This window comes from Salmo salar, chromosome ssa10, assembly GCF_905237065.1.
Source record: "Salmo salar chromosome ssa10, Ssal_v3.1, whole genome shotgun sequence".
NCBI classification, from domain to species: domain Eukaryota; kingdom Metazoa; phylum Chordata; class Actinopteri; order Salmoniformes; family Salmonidae; genus Salmo; species Salmo salar.
The window spans coordinates 26,419,822-26,444,303 of NC_059451.1; the positions used below are offsets into that span (position 1 = coordinate 26,419,822).

The window sequence follows — 24,482 nt, forward strand, 5'->3', positions numbered from 1 at the left end:
GTGAGCACTATCTAGCAGAAGGTGTGGAGTGTATTACCTTTCAGGACGTGTTCACTGTTGGCGGTGTATGAGTCAGCATTGTGTGCCACGGTGCGGGCCTCCTCTAGGTGACGTAGCATGATCTCACAGCCCTGGTCGTTGCTCTCCCACAGTTCCATGCCCTCGAACGCCACCGCCGGGCGCTCCATCAAGATGAGCAGGGGCATTAGTAGGGGCACCGTGGTGCCAGTCAGGGGCATGTCCACTACACACACACACAGGGACACGGTCAGAGACTACAACTGCACTTAAGCTCAGTAAGAGCACCAAGGAGGCTCTATTGAAGTGCTTACCTATTCCTTCATACAGCCCCTTGTAAAAGGGCTTGAGAGACTTCTCGTATATGATGGCAGTCTGAGTGTATTTCCTCCTCAACATGGTCCAGGTGTGGTCTAATCTTGTGATCTGTGGTCAAGGGCATACATACGGTATGTTAGGAAACAAACAGCACAATCACAATATGCCTAGGGACATCTGCCTTTAAATACTCATCTCAGAACACGTGGTGGGGTTGGGGGACCGTGTCTGGCTGTATTGAGTGGGGTACCTGAGGCATGTCCAGTGCTTTCATGATGGAGGAGAAGGCGTACAGGTCCCCCATGGAGTCCTTAAGTTCTAGAGCCACCATAATAATGCGGTTCAGCGTGGCGGTTCGCTCCTCCAGACTTCCTGTGCAGCCCAGGATGTCCACGGCAACCCCGATGGCCATGGTGTGGTGCCTGAGTTACACAACGGAGAGTTCAGTCATAAGTGCCTTGTTGTGTCTATGTGTGGGTTCCTATCACCTGAGGCGTGTGTCAGGTGGGTTTGGGTGTGTATGTGTGTTTACCTTTCCATCAGGTCTCGACGCAGCTGCCTGCCGTGTGGTAAGGTCACCAGCTCCAGACCAGAGGACACACCCATTTGACCTTTCACCTCCTCAGAGACGCCAAGTACCCTAGCAACCTGTCAGGTACATAACCATTTTTTAGTTAAGCTATAGGAGGATGGAAGTGTTTTGGAATGGTCACGTTTGGGGAAATCCTATCAATGATTATGAGTTCCTTCTGACTGAATTAAACAAGAGACATCTTAATTGAATTCCACAGCCACCTTACATAACGTTGTGCCATAGCTGTTTTTAACAACACTAATAAAGATGTTTCCCTCAAGACTAGACACCCAGTCATGGGTTTGGCTACAGAGCATTTTTGGTGCATCTAACTAAATAACATTTACTGGTTTCATTTGGCCCTTTGTGTAGTGTACCACTCCCAGACAGACATAAGGCACCTGACTGTCTGTGAAATGCAAAATACCAACGAGAGGAAATGAATGAAATGCCAGTCTCAGTCTCTGATGCCCTCTGTGTGCCTGACTGTCTAGCCCCTAAATTAGATGCTGCTGAAGAATAAGACATGTATCACGCTAACACAAACTGTCCTGCAAATCTCCCATTTATATTAATTAATGATGTACACTGACATTTCTGTTATGATCTCAAGTTGGGATTCAGCCCTGAGTGCTCAGATATACAGTAGGCCTAGTGCGGTAGAGAATGTCCTGTGGGTAGTCTGGGTATGGTGTAGTGGGACAGTGCAGTGCAGTACCCGGCAGTCTGCCATGAGGATGTGCTTGGCAATGATGTGGTGGTCTTTCTGAACCAGCAGTTCTTTGGCTCTCTTCAGCACACTCATCTCCAGGGGTTTGTTCTCTGCAGGCAGTAGCCTGGATTCAAACTCCCCTGGCCGGAACGTAGACGCGCTCTCCAACACCGGCCGCCAGAAGCTCCTCTCTTTCTCCTCCCCTGTCTCCTCTATCTCATCCATCTCTCCTTTCCTCTCTTGTTCCACCTCCTCCTCTTCACTGCCATTCTCCAGGGCTTCGATGGCATGGTGGTAGGAGCTGCGGTCCAGTTTGGAGCCATGGCTGCTCCTCTCACTCTCCTCTGTCCTCAGCCTCTCTACGTAGCTGTTGATATTGTTGTTGTTGTTAGGCTGGGGGCCCAAGCCCGGAGCCTGGAGCCTGTCCCACTCCGCTGGGCTGCAGGGGCTCAGCTCAAAGTAGTTCACCTCCGGGCTGTGGGGCTGGGGAGACTGGAGAGCCTGGATCAGATGCTGCTTCTTGGGCTTCAGTGGAGGAACAGGGGGACCTGGGGCTGGGCTGGCCAGAGGGGCCAGGGGCTGCAGGCGTGGGGAGTGGGGTATCCTCATAGTGGGCACCTTGCTGGGCTTGGGGGGCGGCTTGGGGCAGAGCTGGCTTTCTGAGCCCCGGATGGCCTCTCCGGCCTGGGTCTCAAAGGCCATCCTCCTTGACACAGTGGGACTGAGGGCCGGCTCACTGCCCGTCCTGAACACTGGAGACTGGGACCTAGGCTGATGCTCCATCGACTGGGGCTGGGGCCTGGAGCCTGGGGAGTGAGAGGGGACCATCATTACCTGAACCTGCACACTGCAGCCTAGTACATACAGCTAGAGCCATGTCTGTGTTGTGTGGCTGTGGAGCTGCTGTGAGGGCTGCTGTCTTTTATTCCAAAGACTCAGACATCAAGCACATCTATCTATTTCCATTTCAACTTTTATCTGCTCTGTAATCCTTTCAGAAATACATTTATCGCCATCCTTAGCTAATGTCACAATTCTCATTTCTGAGCTGAGGGTACAAGCAATGTTTTGAAGGCTTGTCAGGGCTGTAAATCCTCTGACAACAGGATAAGAGAGAGAGCGAGAAAGAGAGAGAGAGAGAGAGAGAGAGAGAGAGGACGGTACCTACCTAGAGGAAGAAAGCTCTCTGACTGGTGGGTTTTGAGAGGACACCGTCTCTCCTGAACGTGGTTCAGACACGCCGGCTGGCTTCCACACTTGTCTTTGTTCCTGATAGAAGAAAGAAAGAAAGAAACAGAGAGAGAGAGAGGTCAATTGGACTGAGCCGTTTAGCTACCAACAGAGGCACGTCCACTGGGCACACCACACCACTAACCCCTACTGAAACCTGATACATTGACGCAGTGTTTATGTAAAATGGTACTGTGTAATTTGATGGGGTATTTTTTGTCCTGGTTTGCCTTGGCATTGTGCTCAGAGGTTGGTATTCTCCATCCAGGCTAAACATCACTCCTTACTTACTTTGCCTCAGGAATGGTTTATTGTAGATGTATACTTATCTCCGTGACTCCCACATTAGTGTGACAAATTTGGAGTGCACATGTGTTGTTTGCATGGTAGGCTATACATGAAAATTATACAGATCCAATTCCATTTGGAGAAACCCCTGTATGATGGAATGTACAGTGTCTATATAAGCTCCTGGGTGCAGAGGAGAATACAATTAACTTTATTGCCGTAATAAATCAGCTGCAGTAAAGCATCTCCATTGTAACACACTGACAATTCACCATGTCAAGAGCAAACAACCCTGAACCTCCTTAGATAGCCTACTAACCTAAGCAGGTTCCCCCGTCCAAGGCTTTGGTCCTGGGTGTGTCCGTTCATGATGTTGAGGCTCAGGCGTTTGGAGGTCTGGCTCTTCCTCTCGGGCAGGGTCAGACCGGTCTCCACACGGACGCAGGCCACCCCATACTTCTCCTCTAGGCAGCGCAGGGGCAAGGCCCTGTTGATGGGCTGGAAGATGATGGCTCCCACCACCTCCGTCACTGGCTTCCTGTTGCCCACGTAGTAGCGCACCAGGGCGGGCACGCTGTCGAAGCCCTCCTTCTCAAACAGGTACTGCACCCGCGAGTAGGCCTCGTTCATGGCCACCACCATCTTATTGATCTTGAAGTGCTGCGGGCTGTTCTTCCACTGGCAGGTCAGGACGTAGTTCCCAGGGCTGGACAGAGAGTCCCGGATCAGGAAGTCCCCGTCTCTCTGGATCAGGTTCTCTGCCACCTGGACACCAGAGGACACGTGTTGAGCACACATAGACACAGGCATACTGTATAGCTCATACACTTAACTGTATTTTCAATATCACACAGGTGGAACTGTGTCTAGTGTTTTTTCCGTTTGTCACACTTGTCTCACAGTTGGATTTGTGGCGACAGGTGCTCTAGTCCCTCTCACTGAATGGCCTTCTCATAAACCTGCTTGGCTCACTAAATGTTTTCTCTAGGACTACTGTTACTGTACTGTGACATCCTGATACCTCCCAGCATGCTCTCTGAGCCCAGGCCACACCGAGCCAAACAGGAACTCACAGTCAGAAGGGTCAAGTGTCCAAGCCCCCAGTGTTGTGTAGAAACTCTCATACATTGGTCCACACTCTTGAGCTTTATAATCATCTCTGTCATTTGAGTCTCGAATAGACCACCCTGTGTATTTGTTTTAATTGTATTATTTGATTTGATTAAAATATATGTTTGCTCAGTCTGTTTATTGAAAGTAATGTTATTTGTGAATTATGCCAGTTTAAAAAATGTTACCTCCCTTTTCTCCCCAATTGCGTGATATCCAATTGCGATCTTGTCTCATCGCTGCAACTCCCCAACGGGCTCTGGAGAGGCGAAGGTCGAGTCATGTGTCCTCCCAAACATGACCTGCCTAATTCCTCTTCTTAACACCCGCCCGCTTAACCCAGAAGCCAGCTGCACCAATGTGTCGGAGGAAACACCATTCAACTGATGACCGAAGTCAGCCTGCAGGTGCCCAGCCCACCACCAGGAGTCGCTAGAACACGATGAGCCAGGGAAAGACCCCCCCGGGGCCAAACCCTCCCCTAACCCAGATGATGCTGGGCCAATTGTGCGCCGCCCTCTGGGACACCGGGTCACGGCCAGTCGAATCTGGTCCGTAGTGACGGCGATGCAGTGCCTCAGACCGCCGCGTCACACGGGAGGCCACCTGTTTGGTTTTTGAAAATGTCTGAATAATCTTTTTTTAAATAATACAATTTCAAAGAAACATTGGTCCGCACTCCACCACTTATGTTATTCCTCCAAACGTTTAATTACCTTACTATTTAATTAACTTAGTATTGAACTAAGTAATTATGTTTATATAATCATGAGTTGGAAGGTTAAGGGTTTCTAATTAGACTTTTTAAAAGCCCTCTTCACAATCGGGCCACAGTGACACCAGGAAGGAGCTTATTAAAGCTGATTAGGATCACTTGGCAGCATGAATGCTGTTTTACAGTATCCTTACAAAGTCTCTGTCCTACTGAGGAGGTTCAGGCTGAGCTGTAAAACTGAGCACAGCTGTGTGTGTGTGTGTGTGTGTGTGTGTGTGTGTGTGTGTGTGTGTGTGTGTGTGTGTGTGTGTGTGTGTGTGTGTGTGTGTGTGTGTGTGTGTGTGTGTGTGTGTGTGTGTGTGTGTGCGCGTTTACCAGTCTTATGTCACGACTGCAAGGACAAGCTCAAAAGAGCTCCATTTCTTATTCAGGGTCCCATCTATGATTTTACACACAAAGGCAATGCTTTGGGTTTATAAAGCCAGTCTGACGCATTGAAAGTAATTTGATTTATACCTCATGAAACTGCTCATTTATATTAAGATCCATGTTAAATCCATTAGCCATGCAATGTTGTTTATATATTTCTAATAGACATCTGTTGTGAATGAATGTTGTTGTGAAATTAGATGAAAATTGAGATGGACAGGGTTTTCAAACATTTGTGCAACTTGATTATTTTTGCAATCTATGTCACTGTCTCACAATCCCATAGCCAGTGCAACTCGTTGAGCTTTTTGAGCGACCAGTGTTTTTCTGTATGACACACATGCATTGTGACAACATTACTATCCCCGATGCACTGGCATGGAGAGAAACCACCTCAATCACCTGAAGCCTGGAGCTGCTGATGTGTACTGTCTAATGGTAGAATGGGAGTGGACTGAGCTGGTCTTACTAGTTCTTGTTGAGAGACGCACAGTCTTGTGGGTAAACATGACAGTGTGTACCGTACCGTGTGCAGCTAGCCGGTGATGAGAATAATAGAGGCGTGGTCAGTGCCAGATCAGTGAACCAGCGGAAGGCAATCAGATAAGATGTCATTAAGACGTGTGTGTGTGTGTGTGTGTGTGTGTGTGTGTGTGTGTGTGTGTGTGTGTGTGTGTGTGTGTGTGTGTGTGTGTGTGTGTGTGTGTGTGTGTGTGTGTGTGTGTGTGTGTGTGTGTGTGTGTGTGTGTGCTGAGAGACAGACTGAGCATCCTCACTGAAGCTGAGGTTCATGGAAAGAGCTCTGCGGTCTGAGCTCTCAGTACTACAGTATGTACACACACAGACACAGTGTGTGTGTCAGGGCCACTCTGTTCTCACTGACAAGTTCTCAGTGACAAGCTCTTAGTGAGATACTGATGAAAGCACAAGGTTGAAATTAAGTCCATTTCAATTAACCATGCAGCGGGTGTCAAGCCTCATTCAGCCACAGTATGTCAAACTGACAGCCGCACACAATGGATTCAATACAGCCAGTGCTGTAGAACGGACCTGACAAGATAAATACTTATCTCTGTTGTTGACTTGTCCTTATTTGTCTGATTCTGATCTGGCTCAACCAGTTTCAGACAAGCTGCTTGAGAATGAATCTGCTCTGTGTACATAGGCACTCATTTGAGTTGAGCCCTGGGTGTGAGGATGTCATCAGTGTTCTTCCTCATCCCCCTGATCTGATCCTGCTGTGCTGGGATCTGTCACAGTCTGTCACAGTCTGTCATAGCCTCCACCTAAGTCCCCACCCTCAGCCATGTAGCTTTCACTCTGCAGTCCACATAAAAGATATCTCCCTTCTGGAAACCTCTAGACACGCAGGGGGTTTTCACATATTTATGACAAGAACTGCCAGACAAAGTGTCTAAGCTCCCTGACTCTCCATTCACACAGTAGTCCACAGAGTGACCAAACAAAGCATTGTGTGGGATGTCATTATAGAGACGTTTGATTGAGCTTGGAAAAGGTTATGTCTGCCCACCTGTCCTGCCCTGCACGGGTATGCGGAAGGTTTTGCATGGTTGTCATGTTTTCAGAGCACCAGAGCATTTCACTGTTTACGAAGCATGTGACAAATATTATTTAATTTTATTTGCTGTGATTCCTCCACAGGGTGGGTGGGTGACCAACAGGCAGTGCTGTGATTCCTCTACAGGGTGGGTGACCAACAGGCAGTGCTGTGATTCCCCCACAGAGTGGGTGACCAACAGGCAGTGCTGTGATTCCCCCACAGAGTGGGTGACCAACAGGCAGTGCTGTGATTCCCCCACAGAGTGGGTGACCAACAGGCAGTGCTGTGATTCCTCTACAGAGTGGGTGACCAACAGGCAGTGCTGTGATTCCCCCACAGGGTGGGTGGGTGACCAACAGGCAGTGCTGTGATTCCTCCACAGAATGGGTGACCAACAGGCAGTGCTGTGATTTCCCCACAGAGTGGGTGACCAACAGGCAGTGCTGTGATTCCTCTACAGAGTGGGTGACCAACAGGCAGTGCTGTGATACCTCTACAGGGTGGGTGACCAACAGGCAGTGCTGTGATTCCTCTACAGAATGGGTGACCAACAGGCAGTGCTGTGATTCCTCTACAGAGTGGGTGACCAACAGGCAGTGCTGTGATTCCTCTACAGAGTGGGTGACCAACAGGCAGTGATGTGATTCCCCCACAGGGTGGGTGACCAACAGGCAGTGATGTGATTCCCCCACAGGGTGGGTGACCAACAGGCAGTGCTGTGATTCCTCCACAGGGTGGGTGACCAACAGGCAGTGCTGTGATTCCTCTACAGAGTGGGTGACCAACAGGCAGTGATGTGATTCCTCCACAGGGTGGGTGACCAACAGGCAGTGCTGTGATTCCTCCACAGGGTGGGTGACCAACAGGCAGTGCTGTGATTCCCCCACAGGGTGGGTGGGTGACCAACAGGCGGCAGGAATGACAGGGCCCTGAACGAAATAAGTGTGCAACTGGATACCCAGTCGTAGCTGTTGGCAACATGGGAACCCCTCCCCTCTCTGCATGCTTTCATTGGGCTAGTCATGTTTCACGGTAAGCCTCTCCTCTCTCAACTCCATCTCTTTATTGGACTATCCTCTTTCACAAAGAGCCAGCGTGTGCCGCCGCCCGCAAAATAAGACCTTATCAAAAATCCTTTGACCCAAGCTAAAATAAGGCTCATAATAAATCATTAGGCTCTAAAACAGCAGCTGAGTTGTTCCTCCAGAGAATGTGTGTGTGTGTGTGTGTGTGTGTGTGTGTGTGTGTGTGCATGTTTGTGTGGCTATTTACCACCACAAACCTATGCTGGCACTAAAACCGCACTCAACGAGCTGAATAGGGCCATAAGCAAACAAGAAAATGCTTATCCAGAGGCGGCACTCCTAGCGGCCGGTGATTTTAATGCAGGGAAACTGAAATCCGTTTTTACCTCATTTCTACCAGCATGTCACCGGTGCTAGAGGCAAAAAAATTCTAGATCAATTTTACTCCACACACAGAGACGCATACAAAGCTCTCCCTCGCCATCCATTTGGCAAATCTGACCATAAGTATATCCTCCTGATTCCTGCTTACAAGAAAAAACTCAAATTAGAAGTACCAGTGACGCGCTCAATACGGAAGTGGAAGCGGATGCTAAGCTACAGAAATGTTTCGCTAGCACAGACTGGAATATGTTCCGGGATTCATTCGCTGGCATTGAAGAGTTTACCACATTAGTCACCGGCTTCATTAATAAGTGCATTGACTACGACAACGCCCCCACAATGTGACCATATGTACATATGCCGATTACAGGCAACATTCTCACTGAGCTAAAGGCTAGAGCTGCCACTTTCAAGAAGCGGCACACTTATAAGAAATCCCTCTACGACCTCCAACGATCCATCAAACAGGCAAAGCATCAATATAGGAGTATGATCGAATCGTACTACGCCAGCTCTGACACTCGTTAGATGTGGCAGGGCTTGCAAACGATCACGGATTACAAAGGGAAACCCAGCCACGAGCTGCCAAGTTGACACGAGCCTACCAGACGAGCTAAATGCCTTCTATGCTCGCTTCGAGGCACGCAACACTGAACCATGCATGTTCCGTACGACTGTGTGATCACGCTCGCCCAAGGCCGACGTGAGTAAGACCTTTAAACAGGTTAACATTAACAAGGCCGCAGGGCCATAAGGATTACCAGGATGTGTACTCAGAGAATGCGTTGACCAGCTGGCAAGTGTCTTAGCTGATATTTTCAACCTCTCCCTGACCAAGTCTGTAATACCTACATGTTTCAAGCAGACCACCGTAGTCCCTATGCCCAAGAACACCAAGGTAACCTTTCTAAATGACTATCGTCCCATAGCACTCACATCTGTAGCCATGGAATGCTTTGAAAGGCTGGTCGTGGCTCACATCAACACCATCATCCCAGACATCCTGGGCCCACTGCAGTTCGCATACCGCCCCAACAGATCCACAGATGACGCAATCTCTATTCTCTACTCCACACTGCTCTCTCTCACCTTGACAAGAGGAACATCTATGTGAGAATACTGTTCATTGACTAAAGCTCATCACTAAGCTAAGGACCCTGGGACTGAACCCCTCCCTCTGGAAGTTAATCCTGGATTTCTTGACGCGCCGCCCCCAGGTGGTGAGGGAGGGCAACACCACATCCGCCATGCTGACCCTCAACACGGATGCCGTTCAGAGGTGTGTGCCTAGTCCTTTACTACTTGTTCACCCACCATCATTAAGTTTGCTGATGATGGTGGTGAGACAGCCTATAGGGAGAAGGTCAGAGACCTGGCAGAGTGGTGCCCGGACAACAACCTCTCCGTCAACGTCAGCAAGACAAAGAAGCTGATCATCAACAAGACAAAGAAGCTGAGATAAAGGGTCGAGCACGCCCCCATTCACATCAACTGGGCTGTAGTGGAGTGGGTTGAGAGCTTCAAGTTCCTCTGTGTCCACATCACTAAGGATCTATCATGGTCCAAACACACCAACACAGTCGTGAAGAGGGTACGACAACACCTCTTCCCCCTCAGGAGGCTGAAAAGACTTGGCATGGGCCCTCAGATCCTCAAAAGGTTCTACAGCTCCACCATTGAGAGCATCTTCACTGGCTGCATCACCGCTTGGTATGGCAACTGCTCGGCATCCGACCACAAAGCGCTACAGAGGGTAGTGCGTATGGCCCAGTACATCACTGGGGCCGAGCTCCCTGCCATCCAGGACCTCTATACCAGGCAGTGTCAAAGGAAAGCTTTAGAAATTGTCAAAGACTCCAGCCACCCAAGTCATAGATTGTTCTTTCTGCTACCGCATGGCACGCAGTACCGATGCACCAAGTCTGGAACCAAGAGGACCCTGATGATCTTCTACCCCCAAGCCATAAGACTGCTAAATGGCTATTTAAATAGTTAACCAAATATCTACCCGGACTATCTGCATTGACCCTTTTGCACTAACGTTTTTGACTCATCACATATGCTGCTGTTACTGTTTATTATCTATTCTGTTTCCTAGTCACTTTATTATATTGAGGTAGATGTACTACCTCAATTACCTCGTACCCCTGCACGTTGACCCTGTGTACATTATATATCCAAGTTATAGTTACTCATTGTATATTTATTATTACTTTTCTATTATTTCTATATTTTCTTTCTCTCTGCATTGTTGGGAAGGGCCCGTAAGTAAGCATTTCACTGTCAATTTACATCTGTTGTTTGTTACGAAACATGTGACAAAGAACATTTGATTTGATTTATTTTTGTATGTGTCTGTGTGTGTGTGTGTTACCTGTCTGGGAATGGCTCCATGGTACCAGGCGTGGCTGCATGGCTCCTCGCTGGCCATTTTCAGCTCTTCCTCCAGCTCCTTGCGTAGTTTCTCTGGCGGGCCCTCCATTATGTACTTGTCCCTGGAGAACTGCACATAGACAGGAACAACAGCTTCTTTCAGTACTGGGATCCTCACAGACATGGATGCTGCACTGAGAGGGCACACTTGTCTGCACTGCACTGGCTGTCTGCTCCTGTCTGTGTGGTAAACCTTTTTAATGTAACTCTCCGTCTACCGTATCTACCTCTCACACGTTCTCTTTCTCTTTCTTTTTCTCTCTCCCTCTCTTTCTCTCTGTGTAAGCAATGTGTCATACATGGCTCTCCTCCTCTCTTTGTGTTCCGGGCTGTAATTTCCCAGAGCCACACCATGCCGAAGGCTGCAATTGGCGAGGGCTCTACCTGCCTCTGCTTTGACTGCTGTGTCATATCCTGGCCTTGTTGCCACGCCCCTCTGCCCTGCCCCAGCGAGAGGCCTCAGGGCGGAACACTACACACCCACCTCCACCTCCCTCACCTGACTGCTGTGACACACTCACTCATATAAACTTTTATTTTATATTATTTGACATAGTCCAGTATGCCGGGCTGTTGTGACACACTATGATTGACAGTATCCTTGTCCATTCGCACACTAGAAAACACACATTGTGTCAGTCTGTCAGTCATATAGCAAAAAGGGGGAAGTGATGACCTCATTTATCAGCCTCAAATCTCAGCAGGTTCCTGCCAGGAGATACCTCTCAGGTCCGTCATAAAAGGAACTCGCCACAAGTCCTGCTTCAATGAAAACCTATCCTCCTTTACAATCAATAGACTTCACCTACACACTCTTTTTTTTAACCTTTATTTAACTAGGCAAGTCAGTTATTTTCAATGATGGCCTAGGAACAGTGGGTTAACTGCCTTGTTCAGGGGCGTTCTGCAGATTTTTACCTTGTCAGCTCAGGAATTCAATCTTGCAACCTTTCGGTTACTAATCCAACGCTCTGACCACTAGGCTAGCTGCTTGTCCTGCATTGGGTTTTGTAAACACATTACAAAAGGATTGGTCTGTTGTTGTGCAACCTCTCAGTCTGTGCAATATACCAGTATCTATGTTGATAAATGATCAGAGTGATACTGAAATTTCCCTCCTGTGGCGCCACTCGTGGGATTAAACCGAGTCTCAGTTTTCTACTTCATTAACTAGAGGTCCAGTAGACCCAGCCAGAACAACACACTCCATAATGTTTTTAATTGTGTTGCTCTTTAAACGAACCCCCTGGAGATGGCAGGCAGGATTAGACTCTGGAGGAAATTACTGTAGCCATTGTGTTATTTTTGGATGTTGGCACCCGACCTGCAACTTTCCAAAACATAATCTGAGGATTACTAGGGGCTGCCAAGACCTGGTTCATAAAGAGAGTTGATTGGCTATTCAGCATTGACCCTAAGGGTGAGCGATGACCAGTAGGGTTATTGTGTTACATCAACTGAATACCTTTCTCCAGTGACCAATATTATACTTGGTTTTCTAATAAATTGTTGTTTGTGTACAACCTCTGCATTAACCTTACTTGCCTAGTGCTATCTTTGTCCCTGAACACTACTGGCAATGATCTTTCTAGGAATATTGACAATACAAATGAACATTGATCAACAACAATGATGTAATATGACAGTGGCCTTCGGGATAGAAACTCTTCACCGCTATGTTTTTCCCTTTAAGGGACTGGGACAGGACAGGAACATACAGTATCATATACCCATTTGTCCCCTTCTAAAATAGCATGAGGCCTTCTTGACATTGGCTAACTGTTAGGAATGTTCAGAATGCACAGTGTTTGGCCTATCTGACCACTTCCAGAAGCAGTGACACGGTATTGTGCCGAGCTTAACAGGCAATTTGTTTCCACTCTTTAACCCACGGCTAAATCTGTTAGACTGTGTTCACCTTCGACCCCAGAGAGAACATTCGGAAGGACTGTAAATTTGAGTTTTCTGTTGTGGCCGACAGAACTATATGCCAAATAAAACTGAAGTAAGGCTCCAGGAAATGGTGTTTTATTTTTGCGGGTGGAGGGGGTATGCATTGGAAACTCAAGCTTGAGGTAATATGGAGCTATTTATTTCAGCAGTGTCGTTCCATGTCATTTCAGCAAGCCATGACACCCACCATCTCAGATTGTTCTGAAATCAGTTCTGTAGTTTGAAACAGATAACATTAGTATTCCTGCAACATTATTCTGTTGAAATATAATTTGATCTCTGAGAAATTTAGCTAATTCATTGCACCCAAATTTGCCATTTATAGGAATCATATAATATTCAATACATATAGTACCTAACATCTGATTTGGACCAAACGTGTTTCTAACAATGAGTAAGAGATGAAGAATCCAAAGAAATTGTCACAAGCCACCCACAGACCCCACACGCCAATTCCACCCTAACAAGAGTAAACAGTATCAGTTCTCTATGTATGACAAGTAGTATGGAGCTGCGGCTCAGAGTATTATTTCTTCTCAGTGAATTTGGTGATGTTTTCTTTTCCGTATTCAGAGGAATTAGTCAGTGAAGTTGTTAGGTTTATGTCTCATCCTACATCCACCAGGTTCTGATCAAATTATATTTCAACCAAATAATGTTAAAATGAATGCTTATCTTATCTGTTTCTAACAACATCAACAATTTTAGAACAATCTGAGATGGTGGGTGTCAATCCTCTTTCTTGTGCTTTTGAGGTGGAACGACCTAGCAGAGAGCTAATTAAGTGGACTGAATCACTGTCAGCTATGGGCTGCTGCTACTGTTTTATATCTGTGTATATATTTTTAGTCTGTCTGTTCTGTTGGAGAGACAGTGGACCTGCTGCTCATCAGATTAAAATAGGTTTTATGTGTTTCAAAGGGAAGTCTCAGACTTAGTTATGACCTCAGTCATAACTATTGAAAAGATAGTCTAGGGTTAAACTTCTTCTAGTGAGGCTTTGGGTGTCTGTGCCTGAGACTGTCCACGAGAGAAGACGAGAGAGCCTCAACTTGAAGCATAAGCCTATCCATATGCTTAGCCTGCATGCTAAACTTAGATTGGTGGGCAATGTATGCAAGGAAAAGTCTTGTAAATGTCATGACAGTAGGAGTAAATATTCTTACACTGCATCCTTCGCTGGCAGGCCATCTCTCTCACTCTGCTTTACTGTGGAAGTGCATACATGCTTGCACAGACACACACAAACATACCCTGGGCGAGAGGGGCTGTCAACAGCCTGTCAGCCATGTGTGATTCCTCCACGGCCCAACGCTCCCCAAGAAACGGCCCACTAGCCCTGGGGAAGCTGAGGATAGAGAGAGCCTGCATCTCACAAACACAGTCAAGCTGAGCCAGAGTTACATATTCTATATCCTCGAAAGCTATAAGCCTAGAAGTCAAAACTAATGATAGAATTATCCATAGTGATTGAAATAAGCTTAGCCTCATCACAGCAGTAAAGCAGTGTGAAGAGTTTTATGTGATCTCCAGGGGGATGTTACATAACTAGAGTCTAAATGTAATTAGCACAATAAAAAAATCCCCATCAAAATATGTCTGTTTAAGCTAGAGATATCTTTTTTTAAATGGACTGCATCCATCCAATCCACTGCATCCACCACTTTCCGCCTCTGCGGTGGAAGGAGGCAGCGCTACAGCAATGTTTGTCAGGCCAGGAGACACCCCGAAAATCTGTCTTCTCACAAAAACTTCTGTAGTGTCCGAACCATTTGGGCAACAAACTAATATGATCCCCCAATGGAAAGATGAGACTCTCACGAACATGATGACATTCTCCGTTTTGCACTTAGACAAGCATCACGGGACTCGTATGAAGTCGGTACTGCCGATCTGCCAACTTCTGTCTCTAGTGTCCAAACAGTTTGAGCTACACACTACAATAATATGACCACATCATCGAAAGGTGGTATGGGTCAAACTTTTTTTTACCAGTTTAAATGTTTTATGTAAGTAGTTTATCGCCCAAAAAAAGGGGTTAAATATGGGTAAAAAAATATATATACAGTACCAGTCAAAAGTTTGGACACACCTACTCATTCAAGGGTTTTCTTTATTTTTACTATTTTCTACATTGTAGAATAATAGAGAAGACACAAACTATGAAATAACACATATGGAATCATGTAGTAACCAAAAAAGTGTTAAACAAATGAAAATATTTTTTATATTTGATATTCTTCAAAGTAGCCACCCTTTGCCTTGATGACAGCTTTGCACACTCTTGGCATTCTCTTAACCAGCTTCATGAGGAATGTTTTTCCAAAAGTCTTGAGGGAGTTCTCACATATGCTGAGCAATTGTTGGCTGCTTTTCCTTCACTCTTCATTCCAACTCATCCCAAACCATCTCAATTGGGTTGAGGTCAGGTGATTGTGGAGGCCAGGTCATCTGATGCAGCACTCCATCACTCTCCTTCTTTGTCAAATAGCCCTTACACTGCCTGGAGGTGTGTTGGGTCATTGTCCTGTTGCAAAACAAATGATAGTCCCACTAAGCGCAAACCAGATGGGAAGGCGTATTGCTGCAGAATTCTGTGGTAGCAATGCTGGTTAAGTGTGCCTTGAATTCTAAATAAATCACAGACAGTGTCACCAGCAAAGCATCCCCACACCATCACACCTCCTCCTCCATGCTTCATGTTGGGAACAACACATGCCGAGATCATTTGTTCACCTACTCTGCGTCTCACAAACACACGGCGGTTGGAACCAAACATCTCAACTTTGGACAGATTTCCACCTGTCTAATGTTCATTGCTCGTGTTTCTTGCCCCAATCAAGTCTCTTCTTCTTATTGGTGTCCTTTAGTAGGGGTTTCTTTGCAGTAATTTGACCATGAAGGCCTGATTCACGCAGTCTCCTCTGAACAGTTGATGTTGAGATGTGTCTGTTACTTGAACTCTGTGAAGCATTTATTTGGGCTGCAATTTCTGAGGCTGTTAACTCTAATGAACTTATCTTCTGCAGCAGAGGTAACTCTGGGTCTTCCTTTCCTGTGGCAGTCCTCATGAGAGCCAGTTTCATCATAGCGCTTAATGGTTTTTGCGACTGCCCTTGAATCAACTTTCAAAGTTTTTGAAATTGTTTCCAGATTGACAGACCTTCATGTCTTAAAGTAATGATGGACTGTCGTTTCTCTTTGCTTATTTGAGCCATTCTTGCCATAATATGGACTTAGCCCTATTTCGTAAAATACCATCTTCTGTGTACCACCCATACATTGTCAAAACACAACTGATTGGCTCAAACGCATTAAGAAGGAAAGAAATTACACAAATTAACTTTTAACAAGGTGCACCTGTTAACCTCTCTGGGCTGAGGGGCAGTATTTTCACGTTCGGATGAAAAGCGTGCCCAGAGTAAACTGCCTGCTACTCAGGCCCAGAAGCTAAGATATGCATACGATTAGTATAGTTGGATAGAAAACACTCTGAAGTTTCTAAAACTGTTTGAATGATGTCTGTGAGTATAACAGAACTCATATGGCAGGCAGAAACCTGAGAAAAATCCAACCAGGAAGTGGGAAATCTGAGGTTTGTAGTGATTGCCTATCCAATATACAGTGTCTGTAGGGTCATACTGCACTTCCTAAGGCTTCCACTAGATGTCAACAGTCTTTAGAACATTGTTTCAGGCTTCGATTGTAAAAGGGGAGCGAATAAGAGCTGTTTGAACCAGTGGTCTGGCAGAAAGCCTTGAGTTTAGTCACACGCACAGCCGTGAGCACGAGCTCAGTTCCCTTCCATGGAATATTATTGAAGATTTATGATAAAAACATCATAAAGATTGATTCTATACATTGTTTGACATGTTTCTACTAACTGTAATGGAACTTTTTTTACTTTTCGTCTGGACTTGGTGGCCGCGCCTTGTGCATTTGGAATAGTCAACTAAATGTGCGAACAAAAAGGAGGTATTTGGACATAAATGATGGACTTTATCGAACAAAACAAACATTTATTGTGGAACTGGGATTCCTGTTAGTACATTCCGATGAAGATCATCAAAGGTAAGTGAATATTTATAATGCTATTTCTGACTTCTGTTGACTCCACGACATGGTGGGTATCTGTATGGCTTGTTTTGGTGGCTGAGCGCTGTACTCAGATTATTGCATGGTGTGCTTTCACCGTAAATCTTTTTTGAAATCTGACACAGCGGTTGCATTAAGGAGAAGTAAATCTTTAATTATATGCCTTAACACTTTTATCTTTCATCAACGTTTATGATGAGTATTTCTGTAAATTGATGTGGCTCTCTGCAAAATCACTGGATGTTTTTTAGAGGCAAAACATCACTGAACATAACATGCCAATGTAAACTGAGATTTTTTATATAAATATGAACTTTATTGAACAAAACATACATGTATTGTGTAACATGAAGTCCTATGAGTGCCATCTGATGAAGATCATTAAAGGTTAGTGATTCATTTTATCTCTATTCCGCTTTTTGTGACTCCTCTCTTTGGCTGGAAAATGGTGTATGTTTTTTTGTGACTAGGCGCTGACCTAACATAATCGCATGGTTTGCTTTCACCGTAAAGCCTTTTTGAAATCGAACACTGTGGTTGGATTAACAAGAAGTTTATCTTTAAAATGGTGTATAATACTTGTATGTTTCAGGAATTTTAATTATGAGATTTCTATTGTTTGAATTTGGCGCCCTGCACTTTCACTGGCTCTTGTCAAATCGATCCCGTTAACGGGATTTCATCTCTAAGAAATTCATTGAAATGCATTCCAGGTGACTACCTCATGAAGTTGGTTGAGAGAATGCCAAGAGTGTGCAAAGCGGTCATCAAGGCAAAGGGTGGCTACTTTGAAAAATCTCAAATATATTTTGTTTTCTTTAACACTTTTTTGGTTACTACATAAATCCATGTGTTATTTCATAGTTTTGATGTCTTCGCTATTATTCTACAATGTAGAAAATAGTAAAAATAAAGAAAAACCCTGGAATGAGTAGGTGTGTCCAATCTCCTGACTGGTACTGTATACATGTAAAAAAAAAAAAAATTATTGACAAAAAAATCTTCACAAAAGTAGTGCACTGGGCCTTTACTAGTCTGTTATTAGCAGACCGATATAGCCGTTCGGAAAGTTGGCAAATAAACACAGAGCTGCCGTCTGGGGCCATCGTTGCTCACGAGGCCTGTGGGCTCCCAATCTATATAGCCAACATGACTATAATACAAAAAAATAAGACATTTTATAATCACATACACCAGATAAGTGCAGTGAAATGTCTTGTTTTACAGGGTCAGCCATAGTAGCATGGCGCGCCTGGAGCAAATTAGATTAAAGTGCCTTGCACAGACAGATTTTTCACCTTGTCTGCTCGGGTATTCGAACCAGTGACCTTTCGGTTACTTGCTACCTGCGTCCTGCCTTTCAAGGGCGTTAACCCTCGCAAGGCTGCCAGCCCAGACGGCATCCAAAACCGCGTCCTCAGTGCATGCGCAGACCAGCTGGCTGGATTGTCCCAGCATGTTGTACCCACTTGCTTCAAGATGTTCACCATTGTTCCTGTATCCAAGCAAGTTAAGGTAACTGAACTAAATGACTATCACCCCGTAGCACTCACCTCTGTCATCATGAAGTGCTTTGAGAGGTATAGTCAAGGACCATATCACCTCCACCTTTCCCGACACACCAGATCCACTATAATATGCATACCACCTCAACAGATCCACCGATGACGCAAACGCCATTGCACTGTACACCGCCCTATCCCACCTGGACAAGAGGAAAACCTATGTGAGAATGCTGTTCATCGACTACAGCTCTGCTTTCAACACCATAGTGCCCTCCTAGCTTGTCACTAAGTTCAGGGTCCTGGGTCTGAACTCTGTGCAACTGGGTCCTAGACTTCCTGACGGGCTGACCCCAGGTGGTGAGGGTAGGCAGCAACACCTCCGCCACGCTGATCCTCAACATGGGGGCCCCCCTGTACTCCCCTGTGCACAGCCCCTCCTGTACTCCCTTTTCACCCATGACTGCATGGATACGCAAGACTATAACTCAGTCATCAAGTTTGCTGACGACACGACAGTGGTAGGCCTGACAATGATGAGACAGCCTACACGGAGGAGGTTAGAGCCGTGGCGGAGAGGTGCCAGGAAATGGCCTCTCTTTCAGCGTAAAAAAAACTAAGGAGCTGATCGTGGACTGCAGAAGACAGAAGAGGGAGCACTACCCCATCCACAATGACGGGGCCTCGTAAACGTCTATGGATGCACCATTGAGAGCAAACATTCTGTCGGGCAGCATTACAGTTTGGTACGGCAACTGTGCCACCCTCAATAGCATGGCCAGGGTTTGGGAGTAACAGATTACATGTAATGGATTACAAAAAAACTAATCTGTAACAGATTACATGTAATGGATTACAAAAAAACTGTAATCTGTTACGTTACCTACAAAAAGATTGTAATTAAATTACAGATACTTTAAAAACTAGATGATTACCTTTAAATTCAGAAAGGATTTTTGCGGAAAAATTATTTGACACCTTTTTTTCTCAATGACATTCAAATCAGCTTTGAAAAAAGGCGCAAGTTTACGTTTTCTTCGCCTGAGCAAGTCTGATCAGAAGTCACCGACCACTATGATGACACACAATATGATTTTGATGGATTGCGGGAAAAGAGCATGAATGGGCTTTTGTAGGCTAGAGACCAGGCTATGTCTTCCAATGGTGTGACTAATGTCGGTATCCAAAGATTATCCAACTTGAATAAACGCCTAGAGGTAAGGACGACAGCGGTAGTCTAGCCTACGGGGCGATATTATTATTGATATCTACATAGCGCATTGATGTGACTCACACTACTGCTCTCTCATTTAGGTATTTGCGCCTTACATATTGTAGTTGTTGTGGATGGCTGTTCACAAATGTATATGTATATTTTAAACCAATAATGGTGGAATTGAATAAGTTTAAGCTGCCTATCAATCTTTTTTTTACGTCAATAGGCCTAGCAGACACATGCTCAAACTCACACACTTTTGATAGACTTAAACAGCTGCAAGTTATAGAGATATCAAAGTGTCACCAACAAAAACGTAAACAATAGGCTTATAGCAAATGCAGCATATGGCATACATTTTTCACATGCAAATAACACGTTTTGGTAGTGCTCAAAGCACACCATTCCATGTGAGCAACATTATTTTTCAACTCGAAGCAATTAACCCAATTAGTCCTCCATGACAACAAAATAAACAACAGAGTAGTAAGTACTTCGTTTGTGTGTTATGCTCAGGTAAAACAATTTGGCTAATCTACATTTCCATATTTCCTATTTTTGAAGTTCAAGGGGTATTCAATGAATTGGAATGACTGGAAATCTGACAGACCTTTTTTTAAAGGTAAACATATAGCAATGGGTTAGAAGAAACCTACATAACCAACCTATAAAGTAAAATGCAACATCCATTTATGGCCAGCCAAGTAAACTCTAACATTGATTTATCCTGCAATAGATTTCGTTAAATTTATAATATACATTTTTGTCTTCTTCTAATGCCCTTTACGGGGAAAGTAATCTAAAAGTAACTGAATGTAATCAGATTACGTTACTGAGTTTGATAATCCAAAAGTTAAATTACTGATTACAATTTTGGACAGGAGACTGTTAACTATAATGATTACATTTAGAAAATAACATAGCCCATCCTGCGCATGGCCCTCCAGAGGATGGTGCGGTCAGTCCAATACATCACCGGGGGCACGCTGCCTGCCCTCCAGGACATCTACAACACTCGTTGTCAAAGGAAGGCCAAGAAGATAATTAAGGACCGCAGCCACCCAAGCAACAGTCTGTTCACTCTGCTACCATCTAGCAGGCAGAGACAGTACAGGTGCATCAGATCCAGGACCGAGAACACTGAGAAAAAACTTCTAACACCATCAGACTTTTGAACAGCCATCCCTAGCCAGCTACCTGCCCGGCACTCAGCCCTGCACCTTGAGACTAATGCCCGCGTATATAGTATGGTATTTTACTGCCCTGAACAACCAACCAGAATCATATCTATGGCTCGAGCATTAGCCTCTGTCACAGGCTTTGAGGCATCAACATGTGTTTGTCACATGACCCAGTCCCATATATGTGTCAGAACTGTCCTGTGTCGTTGTGATAAAGACTCTGGCATGCTTTGGTGTGTACCCCCAGATGATAAAACGGGTCAGTCGTTGAACTAAGTAATGAAGAGTATAATAAAAAATGGACTCCCTAAAAAACAGTCAGTCTACTGCTTCAAATATCTTTCATCTGGACAGGCCTGAATAGTGTTGAATGCAATACTACATAGAATACCACAGCACCACATGGCCCTGCAATACCACAGCACCACATGGCCCTGCAATACCACAGCACCACATGGCCCTGCAATACCACAGCACCACATGGCCCTGCAATACCACAGAAAAGGAAGCAAACATAGCCTATGGCCACTATGTCAATGATGTAATGTAAATCCTAAACAATTTCACTGAAATAAAAAAAATGAAGTAGCTATAACTCATAATGCGGTGAAAGTTTTGCCCTGTATGGAAAAGTTCTCATCCTTCCATCTGGGTATTTATACATGTCATGTATATATAGAGGCTTACAATCCCAGGCCCAAGCAGGGGAGCACAGACTGAAATAACCACTGAGGGCACTGGCATTGTACTGAAGGATGGGCCGAGGCAGGGCAGGCAAGCATACTCTCTCCATGTTGTCAACAGTCTATAGACCCAGCCAACACCCTTAAGCCACACAATTACAGTGACCAGACACTCCATACCAACACAGCAGCCTGGGAAAAGTATCATTCCAGGAGCTGTCTGTCTTTGCTTTTTCAATTCATTGCATAATACTACCAAAGACCTTCAACCTCCATTCACACTCACAGAGCTCCTTCTCTCCCTCTCCTCAACACTTAGCCCAGTTGAATTAAGGCCGTTTTATAGCGGTATGGGGAACTTGACGCCAACTGAACACAGGAGGTTGGTGGCATCTTAATTGGGGAGAACGGGCTCGTGGTAATGGCTTGAGCGGAATCAGTGGAATGGTATCGACTACATCAACCACATGGTTTCCATGTGTTTGATGCCATACTATTCGCTCCATTCCAGACATTATTATAAGCTGTCCTCCCCTCAGCAGCCTCCACTGCAACTGAAGTAGATTTTCTTGGCATCTCGTGGCTTTTCAACAGCACTGAGGAACCACTTTACGATGTTGAAGAATTACAGCAGGCCCTGGTTCACATAGCTGTCCATTGAGGAAATCAACTCTTAACCTGAGTTTAAAAATAGCTCTGGTATAATTACTCCTGAGGAGCCTGATGATACGATGAACATAGTTAATCCCTCCATCAGGGTAACTACATTATTCCATTTCTGTTAGTCACATGTCTGTGGAACTTGTTCAGTTTGTCTCAGTTGTTAAATCTTGTTATGTTCATACAAATATTTACACATGTTAAGTTTGCTGAAAATAAACGCAGTTGACAGTGAGAGGACGTTTCTTTTTTTGCTGAGTTTATATTAGCCCACACAGATACAAGGATGCACTTTCATGCTAGGTTTAGGAGCTCATATTGAAGCTTATCGAGACACCAACTGATGTATGGAACAATCGTAAAATGATCTACTGTGGTTTAGATACAAGCATCATGAAACCTCTAACACAAATTCATTTGACTTAGTGAATTATCTTCTTTTTTTACCCTAACTTGCTTACCACTTTCTCCATGTGGTTTATTCCTTCACAGACTACACGAAATGATGATCTCTTCCTAAATATTTGGTCAAATGATACATTTTGTGTATGGTTTCCTAGAAACAATGGCAGCTCAACTTACCCCTTTGGCTCAACTCACTCCCTCTCCCCTATGCCTGAATGTTCACACATTTGCATGACTGATCATGGGGTGGCTTTTTAAAGACCTTCTCTTTACTGTCCATGTCATCATCTTGGAAAGCACCCATCCATGTTAGGCGGACTCTCAATCATGAGTGCATCGAGTGCATATCTCTGGCTGGGCTTCATCACATTACCCTGCTGCCATTCCCTAAAACAATTAAGTGGTGTCACTGTCATCTTCATCCGGATTGCTAGCTAAAAGACACAACCTCCAGAAGGGTACAGAGCCAAACACAGTGGGATAGTTGCAGAAGTGCCATCCTTCCAGATGAAAATGGGACACAGTTATTTGTTTGTTTTGAGGGCATGGCTGTGAGTTACTGGACATGGTTCAGGTTCATTGTGTGATTTAATGACTTGAGGAAATGGGGATGTGTTTAGTGGGTTCTCCTCAGAGAGCTGGCCCCTCCAGCTCTTGCTCCAGATGATGCTAACTGCAGTGGTTCGTTAGAAGTAAATCTCTCTGGGTTTTAACCAGGGGTTGGAACCAAAATTATTTTCCAATAATTTTGTTCTGAACAGAACCATACTTTTTTTTTGTTCCGTTCCACTGTTCCGACCAGAAAATAAAGTTCTGAACTGGTTCAAATACCCCAAAAAGTACTGGTTTAAATTGTTCCTTTCTGTTCTTTTTTAAATCTCTGAAATCATATATTTGTTTACATTTTGCTCGACATTGAATTACTTCACCAATCATGCAGTGCGGATATAGCAGCTTGCTATGGAGCTGGCAGGCTACAGCTCAGTGAGTTGTTTACATGTGTGATGGAAAGACAAGTGTAGGGTGCAAGATGAGTAAGAGAGGGTGGAAGAAGAGGCTTTGCTTGAAGCGCTGGGCATCTTGTGATGACATGCATTATCTGAATTAGGCCCACGGAATTATACCTACGGAGGAGTGGCTTCTATGGAGGAACTTTGAATGTCTTTAAACTTTAGAGTTGGCTTAATGTTGGACCAGCTATACATTTGGGTGAGGTTTTTTTCTTGCCTGAGTAGCCTCGTTTCACTGCCAAAAATAAAATCTAGTGTTCAGTGAAATAACAACACAATGTCAAATACAGGTAGCCTAGTCAAATAATTAACATCCAATCACATTAACTGTTACTCTCTTGCGGGAATTCCACTAACGGTCCTTAAGTAGCCAAAAGTAGCTGCTGCTCATATTGGTATCTGTACTGATGGCTGAAAAGCCATGACAAGGAGACATAGGGAAGTGGTAACGCGCGTGCAAGCAGTTGTTCCCGACACCCCTTGGGTACACTGCAACATCCACCGAGAAACTCTTGCTGCCAATGGAATGCCTGACGGCTTGAAAGACGTTTTGGACACTATAGTGAAAATGGTTAACTTTGTTAAAGCAATGCCCCTGAACTCTTGTGTATTTTCTGCACTATGCAATAATATGGGCAGTGACCATGTAACGCTTTTACAACATACAGAAGTCTGCTGGTTATCAAGGGGCAAAGTATTGACACGTTTTTTTGGAATTGAGAGACGAGCTTAAAGTTTTCTTTATTGACCATAATTTTCACTTGTCTGACCGCTGGCGTGATGATGAGTTTCTCACATGACTGGCCTATCTGGGTGATGTTTATTCTCACCTGAATGATCTAAATCTAGGATTACAGGGACTCTCCGCAACTATATTCATTGTGCGGGACAAAATTGAGGCTATTGAGGCTACGATTAAGAAGTTGGAGCTCTTCTCTATCTGCATTAACAACAACAACGCACAGGTCTTTCCATCATTG

General features: G+C 45.0%; 1 protein-coding gene across 4 annotated transcripts in view; it reads right to left on the bottom strand.

Moving 5' to 3' along the window:
* Window positions 1–24,482, bottom strand: part of bcar3 (BCAR3 adaptor protein, NSP family member) — an 89,275-nt gene that overhangs the window by 1,801 nt on the left and 62,992 nt on the right. For 3 of the 4 annotated variants that reach the window (XM_014216609.2, XM_014216610.2, XM_014216611.2), the window contains 8 exons: window positions 10,739–10,867; window positions 3,460–3,905; window positions 2,791–2,891; window positions 1,629–2,428; window positions 869–984; window positions 587–758; window positions 333–444; window positions 38–244 (listed from right to left, as the gene is read on the bottom strand). In XM_014216609.2, coding sequence (XP_014072084.2) covers window positions 38–244; window positions 333–444; window positions 587–758; window positions 869–984; window positions 1,629–2,428; window positions 2,791–2,891; window positions 3,460–3,905; window positions 10,739–10,867 — 2,083 coding nt within the window. Of the gene's footprint in view, window positions 1–37; window positions 245–332; window positions 445–586; window positions 759–868; window positions 985–1,628; window positions 2,429–2,790; window positions 2,892–3,459; window positions 3,906–10,738; window positions 10,868–14,003; window positions 14,112–24,482 lie in introns of those variants that run through there. The other variant, XM_045687569.1, reaches the window with a different exon arrangement.